This window comes from Haematobia irritans, chromosome 2 (genome assembly GCF_050003625.1).
Source record: "Haematobia irritans isolate KBUSLIRL chromosome 2, ASM5000362v1, whole genome shotgun sequence".
Classification (NCBI taxonomy): Eukaryota; Metazoa; Arthropoda; class Insecta; order Diptera; family Muscidae; genus Haematobia; species Haematobia irritans.
In genome coordinates, this window is record NC_134398.1 from 87,031,608 (window position 1) to 87,051,760 (window position 20,153).

Below are 20,153 nucleotides of genomic sequence, written 5' to 3' on the forward strand. Positions count from 1 at the left end.
TTATTTGTCAAGAATTCATTCTAATTTGCTTTTTAAGGAGATTTTCATTCCATTTCCCAATTACCAATTTTTTTTTTCAATCTTTTTGAAATATGCAACAGCTCACAATACTCTGGCCTAAACGTCAGAAAAACTGAGCAAATGCGAAATGTAATCGAATGCAAATTTAATGATAAACGTCGATGTCCAACAAATTACTCGAGGGTTTATGACCAACATGACCATTGAGATGATGGCACGATTACATGCAAAAAGCAAAAAGATGCAAAAATATCCGACATGGCATAATGTACCATATGTCTTCGACACCAGACCAGGTTGTATAAGGACATGTGATCTTATGAATGTCCTATTCGGTTCGTTGTGTGTGTGTGTTTTTGTGTGTCTGCATGTCCTGTCATTCCCCTTTTTATAGGGCAACGAAACTACTGAATTTCACACGTACTTTGTCTCTTTGTATCCTTTCAGAATGACCGACTTATGATTGGACAATATGTTACCATGTTCGGTGACGTCATTAGTCACGTTAATATTTCTGCAGTCAAATCGGAGGATGGTGGTGACTACGAATGCAAAGCAATTTCTCGAGCCGGTGAAGCATCGCATACTGCTCGACTGAATATTTATGGTGAGTATTTCTTAAATGGATTGCACTAGAAATGTTATACAGGGAGCTGGGCTGTGGCAAAGTAGAGATATATAATCATCTAAAAAGCAAAAGATTGCAACCGAAAAAATTCTATAAATAAAATTTTCTTGTCAACAATTTATGGTACGTACAGTCGACCACGAGTTTGTTACACCCTCAAAAAAAAATCGCTTCTTTAACATATGTTCCAAACATATTTTGCAGGAAGCACATATATTATTGGATACTGCCGAAACATTAATATGTTTGTTTTATGTGAACATATGATATGTTTGGAAGCATTTTGAGTCCAAAAATGTTATATGCTTGGAAGCATTTTTCGTAAAGACGATTGTGCTCATTCCCTAACATACTCGTAATTTTCACCTCCACGAAATAGTTTAGTTCTTGGCACCTTTTTCTGTAATACAAATAATGTTGAAGAAATTATTCACTTTTATACATTTTTTAAATTTTACCTTTCGCCTGCACGGAGAATCGAACCGAGGACCATACAGTTTGTAAGCCAACACACTATCCACTGGGCTACGTAGCTGTCACCAGTAGATATTTATCGTTATAAGTTACATTGATATAGCATAGTTTGCAGCACCCACGAGCCCATGCAAACATAACATTATTTAACAGAAACATACATTTGTTTGCCACGTGGAGCAGTGGTTAGCATGTCTGCCTTGCATGCAAAGGCTCGTGGGTTCAATCCCTGCTCCTACCGAACACTTTTTTTTTTTTTAATTTACACATTTATATTTATACTATATTAAATTTTTATAATGAAACTTCGAAATGTGCGTTATTAAAGATTTATATATAAACGAAATTGACTGATTTTTGGATAAAATATTATTTTTTTATTGCAAAAATAACAATTTTGTAACAAAAAACTGTTTTTGGTACAAAACTTTAAAATTTGGAAGGAATTCAAAAACTCTAACAAAAGAAGAACGTGGAGTCGAGTATAAACATACATAAATAATTTTATAATATAAACATAAATTTAGTTAGGCGTGAACAGTTTTTACTAGCATTTAACACCATCGCTCTAAAATGCCTTCTATATTTCTTTAATAATTCATTTTAAAGAAAATAAACTTTTTAAATTGTTTTAGCTGCAAAACTCGAACTTAATGCCTGCTTTTATATTTGAAGGTGTACGTCAACTCCTCGTGTACTACATTAATAAAGAGGAACTAAACTTTGTTTTTATACATTTTACTGTGTAATTTTTCACTATTTCCTCCTTATTTCATTTTACTGTCCCAACTCTAAAAAGAGTATTGTGCCCTTTAGTTATTTTTGTGAAGACACCTGATTTCTATTCTCTTAAATAATATTTAGACTTAAGCATATCAAAGTTTTGGCCTTATCATAAAACAGTTTTCCGAAACAACATACAAGCGGTTTCACAGAAATTATTCTCTTTTGGTTCTTTCGCTGTGTTATGTTGATATCTTTCGTCAACTCTCCCGGTTTCCATCTCTATTTCTTTCTCTATATGTTACTCTCTCTGTCGCTTTGAATGAAATATCACAACATATGTATGTTTAGTCGAAATATGTAAATTTATATATGTTTGCATTCACACATATGATTTTTATGAAACATTCATGCCCCAAACATAATATATTCTAACATATTAACATAGATGTCCCAAACATTTAGTGTTAGTTTAGGAACATTGCATGTTTGCACTTAAATATATTGTGTTTTAAAATTGTGCCCGAAACACATTTTGTTTCTATCGGAACATATGAAAAACATATTTTTCTAACAGTGTATGAACTCGCTGAGGCCGGGAGTTTTAGTTCGTTATATCCACATAGTCAGAAAATAATGAATTGATTTGTGGGAAATGTTAACCATCTCTTGAGAAATTTGAACTAAATTGTATTCCATTCTTTGGAATTTCCAATGTGCTTTGTTGAAATAAGGAGAATTCAATGACATTGTTGTATTTTCAACTATCAATTATGGAATTCTTCCTTCTCATAAAAGCAAAAATGAACTAAAAGTAAAGAAACCATCTTATTAGTTTTGAGTGCCCACGTTTAGTTCATAAATTTTTTAGGCATATTTGGAATAAAGAAAATTTCATTGAGCTGGGAAAAATTTCTTAAACAATATTAAACATACACTCAAGCAAAACATTTTTTTGCAATAAACATAAATTAACAACCTCATTTATTTAGAGAGCTACGTTGACTTGGTTTTAAAAAATTGAATGCTGAATTGTGAAGAAACGGCTTCATCAAAATAAGCTCTACTTGGCTTATAAAACCTGTTAAAGTATACGGCAAAATATAAGAAGGAATCTGAAATACTATCAGGTACGGTTTTTGCACGACAGTCCATTTACTACACTCAAAAAAAAGTGAACTCTCTATTTCACTAAAGCCAATTTAACATTATTTTAGTTCATGGTATTATTATGTACTTTACTCTAATATTTTTTGAGTACGTTAGTTACATGAACTAAAAAATAGGAAAAAATTGTACTCAAATTAAGCATAAAGTGTCTCCCACAAAGTAGTTCAGAATTTCTTAAAACTTGTAGATTTTACCAATAATGCGCCCATCATGAACTTCGTATATAACTAAAGACATTCTTGCAATTTTGAACTCCAGTTTTTCCTTCAAACTACAAAATTTTCTTTAACAAGTGAAAAAAAAAATAATTATGTCTAATAAATTTTCTTGAATTTGTCGAGAAATATTTACTTATTTTTGTGATATCGGCCTGCGTTTGTAATACTGTTTAGTTAAAATTCTCTAAAAAATTTTAAAATTTTCTAAAAATAACCAAAACGTTTCTTCCTGTGGATTCACTGTTTTTTCCGTGTAGAGACGTATTAAAATTGCTAATTTTTCATTGTTTGTAATATTGAAAATATTTTTAGCAGTCGGTACATTAATTTAACATTGGGAAATAAATCGAAACTACGGAGGAATTAGATTACTGGGTTCGTTTTTTAATGTCCTCTGTAGTGTGCATTAGGTTAGGTTAGATTGAAATGAGGCTGCCTTGTGGGATGTCGGCTGACATAGACCTAAGCCAGTAATCGGGTTGTTTTGCGCTCTAACTTGTTTTTTCCATCGTACTCGTTTCTATTCCAGGAACTCTGTGTCCTTAACCAATTCTCTAATTTGTGTCCAGTACCTGTTTACAAGTGGACCAGGACCCGAATCACCTCTTCACCGATATGATTATCCCTTGCCTAGTAAAGATAGAGCACTGACAAAGGTAGTGTTCCAATGTCTCAACATGCTCAAAACAAGCCCTACATGCACTATCCCCTGCTGCTCCTATTCGTCACTGATGTGTCATTATTCTTAAGGACCTCACCTGGCGTCCTACTCTCATTGAATAGTTCTCCAGTGTTTTTCTTATTTGGGTCATCCCATAGCGTTTTCGTCGCCATTCCGACCGTTGTCCAAATCGCACCCATTCATCCAACTCAGACCTCATAACTAACTTGGCTTTGCATTCTCCAAATTCTCATCCTTACACAGAAAAAAATTTCACGAAAAATTTTCCGATTAAAATTTTAATTGAGTTTTAAAAAATATTCAATTAAAAATTTAATTGAATCAACAAATTTTTTAATTGAAACAAAAATCAATCACAAAAATTAATAGTATCAATTAATTTTTTAATTGGATCAATTAATTTTTTAATTGACCTTCAATTAATTTTTTAATTGATACTATCATTTCTGTGATTGAAGACATTTCAATTAAAAAACAAGTATATACGGCCGTAAGTTCGGCCAGGCCGAATCTTATGTACCCTCCACCATGGATTGCGTAGGAACTTCTACTAAAGGCTGTCATCCACAATCGAATTACTTGGGTTGCGATAACACTTGCCGATGGCAAGGTATCGTAAAACTTTTTAACACTGTCTTCTAAATTGTAAGTTAGCCCATACGGGGTATATATTAAACAAAAAAAGGCCGATTAAATACGTATATAATATAGTTTGACAAAATTTTCTATAGAAATGAAAACTTGACAAAATTTTCTATAGAAATAAAATTTTGACAAAATTTTTCTATAGAAATAAAAACTTGACAAAATTTTCTATAGAAATAAAATGTTGACAAAATTTTCTATGGAAGTAAAATGTTGACAAAATTTTGTATAGAAATAAAATGTTGACAAAATTGTCTACAGAAATAATTTTTTTACAAAATTTTCTATAAAAATAAAATGTTGACAAAACTTTCTATGGAAATAGAATTTTGACTAACATTTCTATAGAAATAAACGTTTGACAAAACTTTCTATAGAAATGAAATTTTGACACAACTTTCTATAGTAATAAAATTTGACAAAATTTTCTATGGAAATAAAGTTTTGGTAGATTATTTTTGGCGATATGGACCAATTTTTGTGTAATAAGTCATCGGCTATATATAACTAAAGACCGATGTTGACCAATTTTTACATGGCTGTTAGAGGCCATATATTGACAAAATGTACCAAATTTCAACCGCATCGGATGACTTTTGCTATATATAATTATGGACCGATATGGACCAATTTTTGCATGGTTGTTAGATACCATATACTAACACCATGTACCAAATTTCAACTGGATCGGATGAATTTCGCTCCTCCAAGAGGCTCCGGAGTTCAAATCTGGGGATCGGTTTATATGGAAGCTATATATAATTATGAACCGATATGGACCAATTTTTGCATGGTTGTTAGAGGCCGTATACTAACATCAGGTACCAAATTTCAACAGGATCGGATGAATTTTGCCCCTCCAAGAGGCTCCGGAGGTCAAATCTGGGGATCGGTTTATATGGGGGCTATATATAATTATGGACCGATATGGACCAATTTTTGCATGGTTGTTAGAGACCGTATACTAACATCAGGTACCACATTTCAACCGGATCGGATGAATTTTTCCCCTCCAAGAGGCTCCGGAGGTCAAATCTGGGGATCGGTTTATATGGGGGCTATATATAATTATGGACCGACATGGACCAATTTTTGCATGGGTATTAGAGACCGTATACTAAGACCACGTACTAAATTTCAACCGGATCGGATGAATTTTGCTGCTCCGGGAGGCTCCCCAAGCCAAATTTGGGGATCGGTTTATATGGGGGCTATACGTAAACGTGGTCCGATATGGCCGATTTTCAATACCATCCGACCTACATCAATAACAACTACTTGTGCCAAGTTTCAAGTCGATAGCTTGTTTCGTTCGGAAGTTAGCGTGATTTCCACAGACGGACGGACAGCCGGACAGCCGGACAGACGGACAGACGGACGGACGGACGGACATGCTTAGATCGACTCAGAATTTCACCACGACCCAGAATATATATACTTTATGGGGTCTTAGAGCAATATTTCGATGTGTTACAAACGGAATGACAAAGTTAATATACCCCCATCCTATGGTGGAGGGTATAATTAATTGGATCAATTAATTTCGTGATTGAATCAGAAAAAAATTTTTTTGTGTGTATGTTCACTTCCTCAGTGTTGCCAGTATTTTCCGGGCTATTGTCCCCAAAATGGAACGCTTTCATCCCCAAATATCAATTTAATTCAAAATTCCCCACAAAAATCCCCAATAAGTGTTTGGCAAGTTCTTTTTTTTTAAGTAAAGGCAAAACCGTAAAAAATAAATATTGGAAAATATGTAATTTTTGTTATACCAGTTTGCGAGTTACAAAAAGATGAAGATTTGAAAACACAAAACCAGGATGCGGGTGCCCAAAATATCTCCCGATACAAGCACTCATCAGAGTTAATATTGGTATAAAGATTCATTGAATCTCTTCTAAATGCTCGAGAAATATAAGTGGGAGTTCGGAGTCAACATGTGTATTTATGAATCAAAACTTAGTTCTAAATAGTCAAGAAATAAAATTGGGTGCGGATCCCCTTGGAGGAGCAAATTTCATCCGATCCGGTTGAAATTTGGTATGTGGTGTTAATATATAGTCTCTAACATCCTTGCAATAATTGGTCCATATAGGTCCATAATTATATATAGCCCCCAGATAAACCGACTCCCTGATTTTACTTCTTGAGCCTCCTGGAGGAGAACATATAATCTAATCATGTTTATATTTGATACGTTGTGTTAGTATAGACCAATTAAGAGCTAAATGTATGTAGGCATTTAATCTGCCTTGTTTGTCTAACATATACCCCATACACGGACGAAAAAGATAGTTTTCCATATGTTTCGGTGTAGAAATAATATGTTTGGAACTCAAATTTTAAGCACATTAGTTTTACGTCCAAGCATATAATGTTCATAAACTAGCATAACATGTTTGCGACATATATGTTAATATGATAGAACTTATTATGTTTAGGACACAACATGTTTTTAGTATAATATGTGTGGATGCAAACATATATTAATTTAGAAATTGGCTTTAAATATATATATGTGTTTAGAAAGAAAAATGCATGTAAAATAATGGAAATAGCCAATTGGCGCTTTGAAAATATATACATACTAAAAAAATTTCATTAAATTTTTTTCTACCAGTGTATGCCTAAGGTGAAACATAATATGTTAGAACAATACAAACAATATTTTGTTTTTGGGCCAATCCTGAAAACATATATGCTTGAAGCAGATTGTGTTTGGAAGTATATATTACAGAAACGATTTACTTTTTGAGGGTGTATGAACTAACTTACAATTTAGAAGACGATGTGAAGGACTTTTAAGATACCTTACCATTGACAAGTGTTACCACAACCCAAGTAATTCGATTGTGGATTACAACCTTTAGTAGAAGTTTCTACGCAATTCGTGTTGTAGGTACATAAATTTTACACCGACAGAAAGAATTATTTTTTTGTGTATGCGTTTTTATGGTGAAACGTTTTAAGAATCTAGCTTTACACCAATGAAAACGAAATATATTTTTGTTAGAACCTTTTTGCAATTTAGATGACATATTTATCATTTGCATGCTGGACATATTGACACGGAAATGTAATTCATTTATTTTCTCTTCTTCTAATTTAGGTATGCCATATGTACGTCCAATGCCAAAGTTATCTGCTGTTGCTGGAAAATCGTTTTTCCTCAAATGTCCTGTGGCAGGATATCCCATTGATAGCATTATCATAGAAAAAGGTGTGTATTCATTCATCTGAAAAAATGAAGATGTACTCGAGCCATGCAGTGCGATTGGAGCACATCCACCATGTGTACACATACTTGAGCTCGGACTGCATATTTCATAAATCAATTTCATTTATTTCTCCACCCACAATCCATACCAACAATCTGGTTCGCATGCCCATCATTAGATGGCGTCAAACTTCCCACGAACATATGACAGCGTGTTCAAAATGGCACATTGCTCATCGAGAATGTCCAGCGCACAGCCGATCAAGGTACCTACACCTGCATAGCCCGCAACAAACACAATTACACATCTCAACGTTCGGTCGATGTCAAAGTTCTCGGTAAGTCCCGTTGCCAGTGAGTATACGCTATGGTCCATACTTCTGTTACAGCATTTCATCGTACATCGTGCAGCACTCGATGCAATTTGTTTTCATTAGGAATGCAGAAATTCCACAAATATTGCAAAATGTAATATGATCACACTTCACACACTCACATCCATACACCCATACATCCATCCATCAACCCAACAATTCACGTAAGAGCTTTTAGTAACATTGTGGGGGAAGTGTAATGGAATACCTAGCCTCCATTAATTTATGGCCAGTTAGTTTCTGCCATTTAAATTTGATTTTGAAGTGTACATTAAATGTTTATTGATGCATACTTCAAATTCAAAAAAAAAAATTATATTAATTTTTCCCAAAACGGTAGAATTTTTAAAATTTCATTTGATGGTGACATGCACTAACCACACTGGAGAGTCGGGCACATTTAATATACCAAAGTGGCCTCAAGTGAATAAACACATTCAATTCAACTTGATTGGAGAAGGGGTTCGATTAGGCAATAGTTTCCATGTGATATTTTAGGCTTTATTTGACGATCTGTCCAGTATGGTAGGCCACCACTAGAAAAGTAATATGATCACCACCTAGAGCAAAATACTATTTTTGGATGGTGAAGATATAACATGTTTGTGGCTGTCATGTTATTTTCTCGGACATCTGATTTCAAAAACCATTTTATGTTTGGCAAGAAAATAGCTTTTTTGCGACAAAAATGTCTTTTCTCCTCATCCAAAATAACATTTTGCTCTATCTGGTGATCCCATTTCTTCTCTGCGTGCACACACAGTCATATTACGCAAATACTTGACAAACATCAAAAAAGAATTCGTGGCCACATCATGGTAGGATTAAAACCGGTGCCCAGAAATTTTGAAAAGGCTCTAGTGTGACCATATCCTTAATTGTATTTTCTATAAATATACACTCAAAAAAAGTGAACCCTATATTTCACTAAAGCTGATTTAATTTAAGTTTCAATGACGTTAATAATTTTTTGCATACGTTAGATAAAATAACTAAAATAAAGGAAAACATTATACACAAATGAAGCATAAAGATTAACTAAATTCGGGTCTCCCACAAAATAGTTCAGAATTTCTTAAAATTTATAAATTTTACCAATAATGAGCCCATCATGAACTTCGTATAGTACTAAAGACATTTTTGCAATTTTTAACTCCAATTTTGTCCTTCAAACTTCGAAATTTTCTTTAACAGGTGAAAAAAATTAATTATGTCTAATAATTTTTCTTGAATTTATCGAAAATTATTTACTTAGTTCTGTGAAATCGGCGTGATATCTGCGTTTCTAATACAGTTTAGTTAAAATTTTCTAAAATTAATATTTTTTCTAAAACTAACTAAAATTTTCTTTCCTGGTGGGTTCACTGTTTTTTTTTTTTCAGTGTACCAAACGGGTTTTATACCACAATTCGAATGAAATTTTATATAAAACATTCGATTTAAGCCCGAATTTATTTACTCTCATATGAGTACTAGACTAACCCGGTCCGCTTCGCTGAGCCTTCCCGATTTTTTTACTGAGAGACAATTTATTAGAAAATATCGCATTTATTTCGAAATAAATTTCTAAGGAACGTTTTGTGTTAACTACACTCAAACAAATATTGTCGTGAGGCCAAAGAGTTCATATCCTTAATATACGAATGCGCTTTTTGCGTAGCATAGAGAATGCATTTATCTGATATAAAGTTGTTTTCCTTGTCCAAAAGACGATAATCGTTTCTATAAAGTCGCTTTTTCCTTATAATTAAGTGATACAACCTAAAAATGGAAAACTTAAAATGAAAGAAAATTTTATTTGACTAAGGTCAACTTCTCTTATATAATTGTGAATAATTCTTGAAAATTAATTAAATTGTCGTTAAGATTGTTGTCTCTTTGCATCTTGACAATAAAGCAAAAACCCGTTTAAAAATAGGAGATGCTTTTCAAACATTTTTTTTAAAGATAATTTTTACTTGAAACCTTGCATAATTTCTAATTGAAGTCGAGTCTGAATTTGAAAATTTAAGTTGTCGTTAACACCTTTTTAAAGGACTTTAATTGCACATGAAGAAAAAAAACAGAAAAAACGTCTAAATTAAAATTTGCTACCTAGAATCAAGTACCGGGTATGCTTTCAGTGTAAGACAACCATATCCTTTACAGAATATATCAAAGGTATCGGGCAGCACTTGTCTTTAAGATACTCATAGAAGAGTTCCATGTATAGTATGTATTTGATAACATTTTGATAAAAAAATGTTACTTGTAAATTCTCTCCCTCTAAATTTCGAAAAATCGGAAAACTTTCTATTTTCGAAAACTTACGCTACCAGATATCGAATAATCACGTACCCCATATTAATTTCATAACCTTCCCACATTCCAAACAAATTCTTAGTAATCCTCAGCTCAAACCAAATAAAGTTTATAATCGTTAAACGTATGCTTAAGGTGTAAGTTGTACACACTGAAAAAATATTTAGGTTAATTTAAAAGATAAAGCAACCTAAATTTTAGATACGTTATTTACAAACTATTAAGGATAATGAAACTTTAATTAAAATAAAGTTTATAGTCTTAGCTCCAAACCTTTTTTATTAAATTTAGGACATACATTTAGGAAATTTCCGTCCCTCCGTTAAAGTCGTATGCCTTTGAACTAAGGCAAATTTTCTTTAACGTAAAGAAACACATTTTTGATTTGTTTGTACATGAAAAGCTTTGTTAATATTCCGCGAAAATATAATGAAAATTCGATAAATTAGATTTGTATCCTAATTTTAGTTTTAGTGATTTTATATTTAAAGCCAGATTCGTTGCTAAAAATGTCTTTATTTTAAAGAAGACGCATCTTTGGCTCAGAATTAATGAATTACTTTTTAAGATTTTATTTACGTTAAAATTAAGAAAAGAAATTATGTAAAATTGGAATTTTGTTAAAATTGGCAATTGTACACCGAAAAAAAAGTTAACTGTTTTATAGGAAGAATGAACTACCACGAAAATTGAACTAAATTGTACTCCACATTTTGAGATTTCCACAAAGCGTTGTTAAAACCAGGAAATTTTAATGCCCTGTTGTACTTTTTAACTGCAGTTCACGAAATTACATCATCTCCTAGAAGAAAAAATGAACTAAAAGTAAAGAAGAAAATCATTGGCGCCAAATCATGACCATCTTAAACTTACAGTAGTTCATTCTTACTATTTTTGGGAATCGTACGAACATTTTCATTTGCTTTAGTTCATATTGAACTTATGTGTACGGTCATTGAACTTTATACCCACGTTAAGATCATAAAATTTTTGAGACATACTTAAAATAAGTAAGATTTCATTAAGCTGTAGAAAATGTCGAAAAAATAATAAAATTTATCTACTAGCAAATAATTTTGTTCCAATAAAAATAAGTTAAATTTAGTTTAGCTACGGAAATTTTTGTGTGTATGTCTACTAAAAAAAAGTTTACTTGAACTCAAATATGTTGACCTACGCTTACGGATTTTGGTATTGATTCCGAAGCCAAAGATTTGGCTTCTGTAAAATAAGGACATTTTTAGGAAGCTATCTATCATTAATGGAAATTTCAACCTATTTTTGCGATATATTAACAAACGTATTCATATACTCTATATTATTGCAATACTTTAAACCAAACTTGTTTTCAAATAAAAAATTTAACCAAAAATGCAATATCCTTAAAATAAGCATTAACCTATATTTAAAGGTTTTTATATTTTAATCCAAAGATTTCATATGTCACTTAATTCAAAGATTTTTTCTTTAAATCAACATGTTTTTCATTACATTACTTCAAAAATATACGGCTTTCAAAACTTGTTCTCCTAAATTTAAAGAAAACAATTCGTAGTCCATTAACTTTTGTTATTAACGTTCCTTTAATTCAAATTTCTTTATTTTCAAGAAATTTTACCTTAAATTTAGGTTGTACTATCTTTCATATTAGGTTATGTTTTTCAGTGTGTCCTTTTTCGCTTAAGAAGATTTATTGTGATATTGGTAATTGCATGAATCAACACTAAGTGGTGTTTAAAAATTATTATATAACGCGTAGCATAATGAATTGTAAATTAAAAATTTTTTAATGAATAAATAGTAAAAAAAACAATATCGTGTTTCACAAAAAATTTAAGTAATTGCGCTTCATTCTTTGTACAGAATATGCACACCAATGGCTTTAAAACTTGAATTTCTCTCTTATGTTCAACTACCACAAGTGAAATATTCTCTTCTCTGACATATTTGATTTTAAAAAAAACAACAACAACAACAAAAAAACAAGGTTGTCTTATTCCCCATTTTATGGGGCTCTCGAATATCAAAGCTTCACCAATGCACACACATGCATGTCCCATCCATGTAAATTCAAACACATGCTCCAAATCCATACACGATGTATTAGACTGGCTTAATGCAGGAAACATTTGTGAATTATTTTGAAATTCGAATTAGAAGTTTCGTTGCATGTACACTTAAAAAAAAATTTACTTGGATCCAAAGATTTTGACCATAACTTAAGGGTTTTGGTATTGATTTCGATCCAAAGATGCGGCTTCTTTAAGTTAAAGCCATTTGACCTATGTTTATAGATTTAAATCTAGGATCAATAAAATTAAAATTATATACAGCTGTCATATATCAAATTGGCATTCTCTTTTTGCGAAATGCTATTCACATGCAACCAAATGCCAGTCTAAAATCCATATTATTACAAATACCTTAAAGTAATAAATGTTTTCTTAATTCAAAAAAAAAAAAAGTTAAATCAATGATTCGTAATCCTTAAAATAAATCTAACTCTATGTTTGAAGGTGTTTTTTATCTTAAATCTATAAATTCAATATATCAATACCTTAAAGTAATAAATGTTTTCTTAATTCAAAAAAAAAAAGTTAAATCAAAGATTCGTAATCCTTAAAATAAGTCTAACTCTATGTTTGAAGGTGTTTTTTATCTTAAATATATAAATTCAATATATCAGTCAATTTACACCCAGAAAAAAGTGACCCCTTCTTTAAGTTAAAATGAACTCATTGTGAAGAAAGTTGAACTTCGTATAGCGCCAAAGACATTTTTATTTGTTTGAACGATGTGATTTTCGTAGAAATTAGGTATAATACATTCCCTATATTAGTTAACACTATACTACAGAATGAAAAAATTTAACTGATTTGAATTCATATATGGAATGATTTTATTGAAATTTTTTCATTCATTTGGACAAATCTTACACATTTGTGATAAAACTTTTACTTCATAATTAGATCTGCTTACCTTCGTTTTTAAATACAATTTTATTTATTTATATAAGCAATTTTATCTTCAATAAAAGACATGTTTTATTAATATATTGAATATATTTATTAAGAATCAACAGCATCGAATCTCCTTAAAATATTAGTTTATTATTCCACTATTTCCAATTTCCATGTGATATTATCAACTGTAAAACGCACTTTTTCTTCTTCTTGTACTTTTCACTTTTAATAAGTTGCTGCCTTACAATTTCAATACCTATAAATATAAAAAATCATAAACCATTTTTGTTACAAAAGGTTAGCGTCACTGAATATTACCTGATAATTGAAGATTCCAAAATGAAGACAAATGAAAGGGTTGTTATTCTGCTGGTCTTTTCTTTCTTTATACACCATCACGATTGATAGATTTATTTTCAAAAAACGAACATTTTTCTCACTAATTTAAAATAACAAATATTTTATATATTTTATTTGTTATTTATTATATTATTTTACGATATTATTTGTTAACAATCTCTCCGTATACCACAACAACGCGATTCCAACTAAAAAAAAACAACCCACGCGCAAACATATCGATTACACCCACGCGCAAACACATCGATTACGATGACAGGTATCGATTACAGGTAGACAATAGAAATATAGGAAAATTTCCTATATTCTAACAAGTGTGTTTCCTTAAGTTTTGAAAGGATTACATACTTCTTAGTACGAGTGAACTAAAATATTTTTCTATGCCAAGTGTTGTTCGTATGTATGAAAAACTTTCTATTATAAAGGAAGTCGCAATTATCATTTTATAAGAAATTTTACTAATTTTGAGGAAACTTGGTTTTAGTTCGGATTTTGTTTATTTTTATGAATGCTTTGTTATCGGTGAATAAAATTTTCTTGTTCAGTAGTAAATTCTTATACCCAGCGAAGAAAACAGTATGAGTAAAATTCCATGCCTTATTCTAGTTAATGAACTATTCCTAACTGCTTCCAGTTTAGGATTTTTTTACTGAAACGAGTAAATTTTATTATTTCTCACAAAAATTGACCTTAATGGAACTAAAATGGATAAACTATATTGATGAAAAAATTTTCCTTTAGTTTCGAAGGCACTTTTTTCTGGGTGTAAAGATGACTTTTTAAAACGAACATGTTTTTTTAGTTAAAAAAATTTTGTTTAGTTCAAAGACATACGCAAAATTTCCAAGATTCGTTTAAATTTAAATTTTAAATTTAATTAAAAATGGTTTGAAGCATAGACTAAAATTTAATTACTATATTAAAAAATCTATTTTATTATACTAAAAATTTGTCCTTAATAATGGCCTATGTCCTAAAATTTAGGTTAATCTTTCACATTACGAGTAGGTCAATATTTTTTTCAGTGCAGTAGGTAGCCACTGATTTACAATGTCATTATTTCTTGATTGATTTTTTCATTTGAAAAAAAAAATAATAATAAGTATTATGTCTTGAGTAGGTTTTCCTTCTACTCTAAAAAAAGAAAATATTTAAGTTATATTAAATATTACGCAACTTTAATTTAGGATGCGCAATTTATTAAATATTAAGAACAAATTTTTTTAAAATAATAAAATTTTATGTACAATAAAGTTTATAACCTTTTCTTCAAAATTTTTTTTGTTAAATGTAGTACACAAGGTTTGGAAATTTGCGTCCTTCCGATAAGTCGTATGTCTTTGAACTATGGCAAATTTACCTTAAATTAAAGAAACACATCGAACTTAAATTAACTGAAATTTTGAATCTTTAGATTTACGATAAAGACGCTTCAAATATAGCCTAAGACTTATTTTGAGGATTTAGCATCTTTGGTTTAAAGTATGTTTGGGATTAAGAAGGCATTTTGTACTTTGAAGAATCTGCTATAATTTGGATTTTTTAACTGGCATTTGTTTGTACGTGAATAGCTTTATTAATATACTGCGAAAAGAAAATGAAAATTCGATAAATGAGATCTGAATCCTACTTTTAATTTTATTGATACTAAGGCCAGATATGTTAGCGACTTTATTTTAAATAAGCCGCATCTTTGGCTCGGAATCAATATCAATATCCTTAAGAGAAGGTCAAAATCTTTGGATCCAAGTAAACTTTTTTTTTTTGAGTGTACACAATGTTGATTTGGAATCGTTACTAAAAAACTAATAAAAATCGACTCGGTCTCCATCTCTTATTTTCTAATTGATATCGCCCGGAAGTGATCAAAAATGTATGATACATGACCCTAGAAGTGTGTGTGTGTGTGAAATTAAGCAAGGATATTTTAACAAATACATCTGTGTAATGGCCTAATATACATTTTAAGCCATTTTGTGTGTGTGTGTGTGTGTGTGTACGTTTGATATCAACACTTTGGTATGCATACAATTGTTATGGCAAAGTGAATTTGATCCTGTTTAAGTGTTTCCATAGTCAGGGGAGGAGTATGTGACTATGTAGGTTTTATTCGTTTCATTCATTCATTCATTCTAGTTGGTTGGTACGCCCAAAATGTATATTAGATTTTAAATTCAGCCAAAAACCAATACAGACACACACATACCGATATTAGGGATTCGGGAAATCAAACTAAGAAAAATGCTCAACACAAAAATGCAATTATCAAAGGCTTGGATTCTATCAGTCCAACACCATATTGGTATGACAACTGGGTTATATACAAGAATTTTATTTTTGACTGATATTCTAGCGTCCACGAACAATTAGTAAAGTTGGCGAAATTTCAGTTTGATCTCAGTGTTTTTTAACATGCAGTTTCTGTGTAATTTTAGCGTTATTTGCAAATTGTATCAAATAAGCATTTTAGAACTATGGTGTATGTGAAATAAGTACGTCCTCCATTTATCAATTCAGTTTTGAATATTGCATTACTAAGCTTTGAATTGGCTTCAATTTCAGTGTTTGCAGTGGCAAGTACAACAATATCATCGGCAAACAAAGCAATAGTTGCCTCCAGGTTATTCGGAATATCTCTGGTGTAGGGAAGGTACAAAATTGGTTCTAGGACACTTCCCTTTGGTACTTCAGCCTTAATTAACTAATAGCGCCCATATTTGCTATAAAATTCTTGGAAAAATTATTTTTCGATATTACATCAACTTGCTTTCTTTCATCTATAGACTCAAAATGATACTTCTTACAAGCAGATTTAAATAATGAAATATTTGGAATATGAAATAAAATATTCTGACTTCTTGATTATAACACCATGGTCTACTAAGTCGAAAGCTTTTGTAAAATTAAATAATATTCAAGCTACACCTTTGAATCCGTCATCAAGCCCCTTAAATAATATATTGCACTACACTCCCACAGCATTTTCGAAACCCAAACTGGAAATCATACAATAGTTCAATGGTCTAAAGATAAGAAAGTTTCCATCCATTTTATTTAAATGACTTGGAGTGTTGATTTGTTAAATGTGACTCAAAAATTTCATATAGCCCACATCTGAAAATACTGTGAAACAGACCTGCTTGTATTCCATTGATTGTTCGGCTACATCGATAACTTTGAAACTCTTGGATTGTGAAATCTTGGTTCCTGAAGGGAGCCACCGTGGTGCAATGGCTAGCATGCCTGCCCTGCATACACAAGGTCGTAGGTTCGATACTTGTTTCGACCGAATACCAAAAAGTTTTTCAGCGGTGGATTGTTCCAACTCAATAAGGCTGGTGACATTTCTAAGTGCAACGAAAAAAAAGTGAACTGTTTTATACGAAGAATGAACTACCACGCACGAAAATTGAACTAAATTTTACTCAATATTTTGAGATTTCCACAAAGCGTTGTTAAAATCAGGAAATTTTAATGCCCTGTTGTACTTTTTAACTGCAGTTCACGAAACTACATCATCTCCTAGAAGAAAAAATTAACTAAAAGTAAAGAAGAAAATCAATCATGACCATTTTAACCATACAGTAGTTCATTCTTACTAGTTTTGGGAATCGTACGAAAATTTTCATTTGTTTTAGTTCATTTTGAACTCAGGTGTACGGTCGTTGAACTTTATATTCACGTTTAGTTCATAAAATTTTTGATACATACTTAAAAAGAGTAAGATTTCATTAAGCCGTGGAAAATAATATTTTTTTTCCAATAAAAATAAGTTAAATTTAGCGTTAGTTTAACTACGGAAATTTTTTTCTGTGTGGTTTCACTGAAATGTGTAACGCAGTTCGGACTCGTCTATAACACGGAGGTCCCTTGCCATTGAACTTAATATGGAATCGGGCAGCACTCCTTGAGAAGAGAGAAGTTCACCACTGTTTTGAGTGAAGTTTGCATTTTATAATTGAAGTTTATAATTGAAATAATTGCAGTTAGTGCAATGGTTTATTAAGAAGCTTGGCGTTATTTTACAATGACGTTATTACTGACAGTAATTATGAATGCTGAATGATCTGAAGAAGATAAACCGGTGAAGTTTTCTAAACGGCCGAAAAATATTTATTTCATATGATTCGTTGTACAAATTATATGTTTGGATCTCAAGTTTTTAGAACATAATTTTTATGTGCAAGCATATAATTTCCATATAACATATTTGGGACAAATATCTTAATATGTTAGAACATATTATGTTTGGAATATTACATATTCTTAAATATAATATCTATGGATACAAAAATATATTAATTTAGAAATTTCGTATACATCTATATATATGTTTAGAAAAAAAAAATAAAGTTGTGTAAAACTGTTTAATTACAACAAATAAAAATGTGGGTTGATTAGTAAAGGTTCATGATTGCTTATTGACTTAATTATTTTGTATATACATATAAATGTTTTTATTTGTATACACAGAGCCGAAAATACAACGATTTTTTTAACCATGTGTCTGGTCAAAATATTCACTGTAAATGTTTGGTAACGAAGTCAAAATAACATTAGATAAAGCAAAATTAACAAGAAACATGGATAAATTAACCATATATATGGTTAGATTTTACGTGAGAGAAGTAGAAATGATCACGAAATGAACAAACAAATCATTCGTCTTTGTTGTGTTGATATTTATGTATAGCTTTGTGTTATACGATGGTCAGTAGTAAGTTATACGAAGTTGCAACGAATGTGATTGTCTTTCCTATCACCGCTCTCTTTTTTCTATTTTCTAGCTTCACTGCTTGTTGAGTTGTGAAGCAGCTTTTAATGGTTAAAAAAATTAACCATGGCATAGTTAAATTACCTATTGGACAATTTTTAATTAACCTTATATAACGTAGACGCCAAATCATATATATTTATGGTTAAATTTACTTACATAAAGTTAATTTTTTTCTGTGTACCAACACAATTATATTTAAGACTTTTTGCTGCAAACAAACAAATGTTTAGAAACTGGTATTAACTATTTGGGACCTTTTAAAATATATTCTTATGGTGAAGCATAATTTGTTTGGACAGTACACACAAATTTTTGTTTGAACAAATTCTGAAAATATATATGCAATTTGTACAAATCCGTGAGGTATTTCCTTTAGTGGACTGTAGATAAAGATTAACTCTCGGAAATGTAAAGATTTTTTGTAACGAATAGAGAAGAAAGTTTTTGTAACGAATAGAGAAAGAAATTTTTTGTAACGAATAGAGAAGAAAGTTTAAGTTTAAGAATTCAAAAGTATGGCTTTATTCAGGATGACGGCAGCTTACCAAGGGCAATGACGAAGCACAAGTGAAGTTTTACAACAAACGAAGTGACAGTCAGACATTGTGGTTTAGAATTTACAACAATTAAATTCATTTTGAGTAAAAGCTTTAGGGTTATCGCATAAAGGTTGAATTCAAGTATCGATAACAATAATTCATAAAGGGTGATTCTTTTGAGGTTAGGATTTTCATGCATTAGTATTTGACAGATCACGTGGGATTTCAGACATGGTGTCAAAGAGAAAGATGCTCAGTATGCTTTGACATTTCATCATGAATAGACTTACTAACGAGCAACGCTTGCAAATCATTGAATTAAATTACCAAAATCAGTGGCAGAAAATCCGCTTTTTTATCGACAAATTTTGTTCAGCGATGAGGCTCATTTCTGGTTGAATGGCTACGTAAATAAGCAAAATTGCCGCATTTGGAGTGAAGAGCAACCAGAAGCCGTTCAAGAACTGCCCATGCATCCCGAAAAATGCACTGTTTGGTGTGGTTTGTACGCTGGTGGAATCATTGGACCGTATTTTTTCAAAGATGCTGTTGGACGCAACGTTACGGTGAATGGCGATCGCTATCGTTCGATGCTAACAAACTTTTTGTTGCCAAAAATGGAAGAACTGAACTTGGTTGACATGTGGTTTCAACAAGATGGCGCTACATGCCACACAGCTCGCGATTCTATGGCCATTTTGAGGGAAAACTTCGGAGAACAATTCATCTCAAGAAATGGACCGGTAAGTTGGCCACCAAGATCATGCGATTTGACGCCTTTAGACTATTTTTTGTGGGGCTACGTCAAGTCTAAAGTCTACAGAAATAAGCCAGCAACTATTCCAGCTTTGGAAGACAACATTTCCGAAGAAATTCGGGCTATTCCGGCCGAAATGCTCGAAAAAGTTGCCCAAAATTGGACTTTCCGAATGGACCACCTAAGACGCAGCCGCGGTCAACATTTAAATGAAATTATCTTCAAAAAGTAAATGTCATGGACCAATCTAACGTTTCAAATAAAGAACCGATGAGATTTTGCAAATTTTATGCGTTTTTTTTTT

General features: G+C 31.4%; 1 protein-coding gene and 1 long non-coding RNA gene across 2 annotated transcripts in view; one reads left to right on the forward strand and one right to left on the reverse strand.

Annotated features, from left to right (window-relative positions):
• Positions 1–20,153, forward strand: part of LOC142225701 (cell adhesion molecule Dscam2-like) — a 288,289-nt gene that overhangs the window by 151,453 nt on the left and 116,683 nt on the right. Inside the window, 3 exon segments of the mRNA XM_075295544.1 lie at positions 469–628; positions 7,671–7,781; positions 7,958–8,116. Coding sequence (XP_075151659.1) covers positions 469–628; positions 7,671–7,781; positions 7,958–8,116 — 430 coding nt within the window.
• Positions 13,496–13,823, reverse strand: LOC142225503 (uncharacterized). The gene is made up of 2 exons (XR_012719303.1): positions 13,735–13,823; positions 13,496–13,672 (listed from the first exon to the last, which is right to left on the reverse strand). It is a non-coding gene; the product is annotated as an uncharacterized LOC142225503 (long non-coding RNA).